At 45.5% G+C, this 4,752-nt stretch overlaps 1 protein-coding gene across 1 annotated transcript in view; it reads right to left on the minus strand.

Moving 5' to 3' along the window:
- The window catches only part of tsc1a (TSC complex subunit 1a), a 21,552-nt gene extending 16,800 nt beyond the window's left edge, over positions 1-4,752 (minus strand). Inside the window, exons 1-6 of the mRNA XM_037680792.1 lie at positions 4,644-4,752; positions 4,472-4,575; positions 4,248-4,400; positions 3,655-3,799; positions 3,415-3,569; positions 175-248 (exon numbers count right to left, since the gene is read on the minus strand). Coding sequence (XP_037536720.1) covers positions 175-248; positions 3,415-3,569; positions 3,655-3,799; positions 4,248-4,400; positions 4,472-4,575; positions 4,644-4,752 — 740 coding nt within the window. The remainder of the gene's footprint in view (positions 1-174; positions 249-3,414; positions 3,570-3,654; positions 3,800-4,247; positions 4,401-4,471; positions 4,576-4,643) is intronic.

Genomic DNA, 4,752 nt, shown 5'->3' on the forward strand with positions numbered 1-4,752 from the left:
TCAGGTCTGGTTCTGGGTTCAGGTCTGGTTCTAGGCTCAGGTCTGGTTCTAGGTTCAGGTCTGGTTCTGGGTTCAGGTCTGGTTCTAGGTTCAGGTCTGGTTCTAGGTTCAGGTCTGGTTCTGGGTTCAGGTCTGGTTCTGGGTTCAGGTCTGGTTCTGGGCTTGTGGACTTACCTGGATGGGTCCAGTTCAGTGTCCTGGGTCCCTGTAACTAGCTCCGGGTGAACCCGTACATGTTCCAGAATCGGCTAAAAGACACAAGAACACGTATCAGAACCAACATGAGGTTCAATCCAGTTTATTTATAAAGCACCAAATCACAACAAAAGTTGTCTCAAGACATTTTACAGGAACATTCACATACATAGAAAATACAATTAGTAAAGTTCTCTATCTAAAGAAGCAGCAGACTGCTTTGAGTTTAACTCCATCACTGAACTCTCATCTTGAACAAGCATGAAGGCGACAGTGGAAAGAAAAACTCCCTCATGAGGAAGAAACCTTTAGCAGAACCAGGATCAGGACAAGAGGACCATCTGCTTCGACCAGATTTTTCATTAGACTAGTTATGGTACCGAAAAAGAGCCTGGGTTATTTTTATTCTCTTCTATTAAAGATGAGTAATATAAAGTTCTAGCTTTACGGAGAGCTTTTTTATATGTTAGCAGAATATCTTTCCAAGTTAAATAAAATTCTTCAACATTAGTAGAGCGCCATTTTCTCTCCTGGTTTCTAGATGCTGCTTTAAAGTACGTAACTCAGAATTGAACCAAGGAGCCAGTTTCCTCTGATTGATTACTTTCTTTTTCAGTGGAGCAATTTTATCAAGTGAAGTTTGCATTGAAGTTGTAAGATGATCAACTAGATGATCTAAGTCTCTGTTCTCTGATGCATTACTCTGCAAGACTGAGGAAACATTGATGGAAGAGATTGTTTCAATTTGGTTACAGCATTTTCTGATAAGCACCTGCTGAGATGAAATTTACTCTCAGTGACTGTGTAGTCATTTAATGTAAACTCAAAGTTATTAAAAAATGGTCGGACAGAACAGGATTTTGAGGAACTATTACCAAGTCCTTAATCTCTACACCATAGGCCAGAACTAAATCAAGAGTGTGATGATGAGAATGAGTAGATGTGCGGACGTTTTGGGTAAAACCAAATGAGTCTATTAAATTATTAAAGGCTATGATTAAACTGTCACTCTCAACATCCACATGAATATTGAAATCACCCATTATTATGACTTTATCAGTATTTAATAATAAGTCAGTTAATAATTCTGATAATTCAGACAAAAACTGAGCATAGGACCCTCACCAGTACACATACTGCAAGAACAGATCAACAGAGGACACAATCTCCTCTGTGGTCCACACTGCTCTCTTCCACCTGGAGCAGAATGACTCCTATGTCCGTATGCTCTTTGTGGACTTCACATCTGCCTTCAACACCATGATCCCCCAAACCCTGATGGACAAACTGTTCACACTAAGCTCCTCCATTTGCAACTGGGTACTAGACTTCTTAACAAACAGACCACAGTTAGTGAGGATCCACAACTTCTCCTCCTCCACCATAACCCTCAGCACTGGCTCACCTCAGGGATGTGTGTTGAGCCCCCTCCTGTTCACTCTGCTCACGTATGATTGTGCAGCTACCCATCCAGGCTGTCACATTGTAAAGGTTGCAGATGATACAGCGGTGGTGGGATGCATCACAAACAATGATGAGTCCAGCTACAGGCAGGAGGTGGAACATCTGGAGAGCTGGTGCAAAGAGAACAACCTTCACATCAATGTGAAGAAGATGAAGGAGATGACTGTGGACTTCAGAAGGAACAAAAACACCTACACCCCCTGAACATAAGAGGATCTGCAGTGGAAGTGGTCTCCAGCTACAAGTACTTGGGTGTGCACCTGAACAACAACCTCAGCTGGAGCAACAACACCACCAGCCTGATGAAGAAAGATCATCAGAGACTCTACTTCCTCAGACGGCTGAGACGAGCTGGTCTGGAAGCTCAGTCCTCACCTCCTTCTACAGGTGTGCAGTGGAGAGCATCCTGTGCTCCAGCATCAACGTGTGGCATGGAGGCTGCACAGCTGCAGAAAGAAAAGCTTTGCAGAGAGTGGTGAAGGCTGCACAGAAGATGTTGGAGTCAGCCTCCCCACCATCACAGACATCTACACCTCCAGATGCAGGAAGAGGGCCACCTGCATCATGAAGGACCACACTCACCCAGCACACACTTTTTGCCCCACTCCCCTCAGGAAGGAGGTTGAGGAGCATTAAGTGTAGAACCACTAGACTGAGGAACAGCTTCTACCCTGAGGCTGTTAGACTCATGAATATCTAGTCAGGATTAACCAACAAAGTCCATGCTCAATAATCCAGGTATACAATCCAAAAATTTTCAGTCAGGTCATCTGGACAGTTTTTTTTTTTTGTGCTGAAACGTTTCACCTTCCATCCAGAAGGCTTCATCAGTAAAGGAAACACACAACACAAAACTGATTCTTCCCCCAACAGCTTACTCCAAAGTGGAACAAACCAGTTATGTTGGTGCTAACATGGTCTCTTTGACACGCCCCCTCCTCCGGTGCCTGCCCTCTCCCTCGTCGACTGTCATGTCAAACTGGTTCAAAACCAACAAAGTCCATGCTCAATAATCCAGGTATCCTAGTCAGGATTATCACTGTGAAAAATCACTGTGATACTACTTGATTGTTGATATGTGCTGCTGACTATCCATGCTGCTGATCTCATGCTGCTGATCTATTTCATGCTGCGGTGTTCTTTCATGCTCATCTGCTCACACAGACTCATGTTCGTGCTGCTGTTCGGTGTAATGTTTTTAATGTTTTTGTACCATTAGTGCTTAGTGTATTCTTAGTTTAGTGTATTTCTTAGTTCATATCTTAGATCTTATGACTGTTTTTATTTTACATTTTATACTTTTGTTGGAGGAACTGGGACCCTGCGGACACAGTTTCGTTCCACCTCATGTACCACATGCGGTGTGAATGACAATAAAGAACCTTGGATCCTTGGTGGACGTTTTCCATTTAGGATGGACAGACTTGGAGACAGCGACTCAAAAGTATTATAACTACTAATTAATTTAGTATTAATTAATAATCCTGCCTGAAAAATAGAAGCTCCACCTCGACCAGTTGTTGTAGGAACATGAACATTGAAATAATTAACAGGAGTGGATTCATTTATATCAACACAATCCTCCTGATGTAGCCAAGTTTCTGTCAGACACAATAAATCAATATGATGATCAGTTATCAGGTCATTAACTTGGTCTGAACTGGTGTGAACTGGTCTAATCTGATCTGAACTGGTCTAATCTGGTCTGAACTGGACTAATCTGGTCTGAACTGGTCTGAACTGGTCTGTGCTGACCTTGACGACCTCCTGGAAGATGTCCAGGTTCTCCTTCATGCTGTAGTGCAGCCTCAGGTAGGAGATGAAGTTGCAGGGGAACATCCCGTAGAGACGGTGGAACAGAGAGTACACACCGGCGTGCAGGTGGACCAGCAACACCACGGACACGTGACCTGCAGGAGACCACGACTGCCAGTCAGAACACAGTTTACCTTCAGGAAGGACCGAGCTCTGCGCTCCCTGCAGGAGGAGCGTTACCAGGGTTTTTGAAGCTCCAGGAGGCGAGGCGCCCAAACACATCAAAGAAGTCATAGATGTGTTGTTTTCCAGCCTGAGGGATCATGGGTAACAGAGTGATGAGGACCAGCACTCCAGTGACGAGGACCACAACGTCACCATCTGTCTGAGAAACAAACGCACAACATTTTCCTTTAATGCATGAAACGAGCAGAAGACATCGTTTTTACTGAAGCAGTAACTCCGGCAGTTTGTTTCAGATGATCACCCTGACGGTGCGTTTAATGACCATACGGAACAAAACGCTGCGTTTAAAGACCAATGTGTTTGATGACCTTATAGATCAAAAGTCTGAGAACTTTATGAATCCTGATGGTTAACTCAACAAACATCATCACAAACGACTGAACAGAAAAAAGCTGCATTTATTAAAGATGATTTCATAAAACGGACCCAAAGACAAACTTTGGTTTGGTTCAGATCTTCCGTTACTTTTGTCTCATTGCACAGAAGGAGACCGTAAACAAGCGGACCTTCTCTGAATGTACGCCCTCCAGAGTATCAGTTTGTCTGTTAGTAAAATATCTCGTAACCCAGTGAACGTGTGTGTGAACCTTGAGGCAGCGCAGCAGTGACGACAGCAGCGCCGACTGGCTGATGTGATGGACCCAGGGCGGCTGCTTCCGGATCAGGTGACCCAGCAGGGTGACGGCAGCCAGTCTGGTTCCGGCTCGGTTCAGGGACTCGTTCAGCTTCTCCAGCAGCGCCTTAAGGGGAGGAGCCAACACGTTTTATCACCGCAGACGCAGCAACACCTGTCAGAGGACGCGCTGCTCACCTTGTGATGAGGCTCCCGGATGGAGGAGAGGAGGAGCGCCGCCTGCGAGGAGGAGGAGTCCAGGTAATACTCCACCAGAGAGGAGAGGACAGCGCCTCCTCTGTCTGCGGGCAGAACTACAGGTCAGACGGAGGAGGAGGAGGGTGGAGAAACATGCCACAGGTGAACATACCTGTACTCAGCTGCTGGTTAACGGCGGCTCTCACTCGCTCCGCCTCCTGCAGCTCCGAGCTGTCCAATGAGAGGAGGAGCTCAGAGACGCTCACCTGTTCTCTGGACAT

This window comes from Nematolebias whitei, chromosome 8 (genome assembly GCF_014905685.2).
Source record: "Nematolebias whitei isolate Nwh7 chromosome 8, NemWhi1, whole genome shotgun sequence".
In the NCBI taxonomy this organism is placed as follows: domain Eukaryota; kingdom Metazoa; phylum Chordata; class Actinopteri; order Cyprinodontiformes; family Rivulidae; genus Nematolebias; species Nematolebias whitei.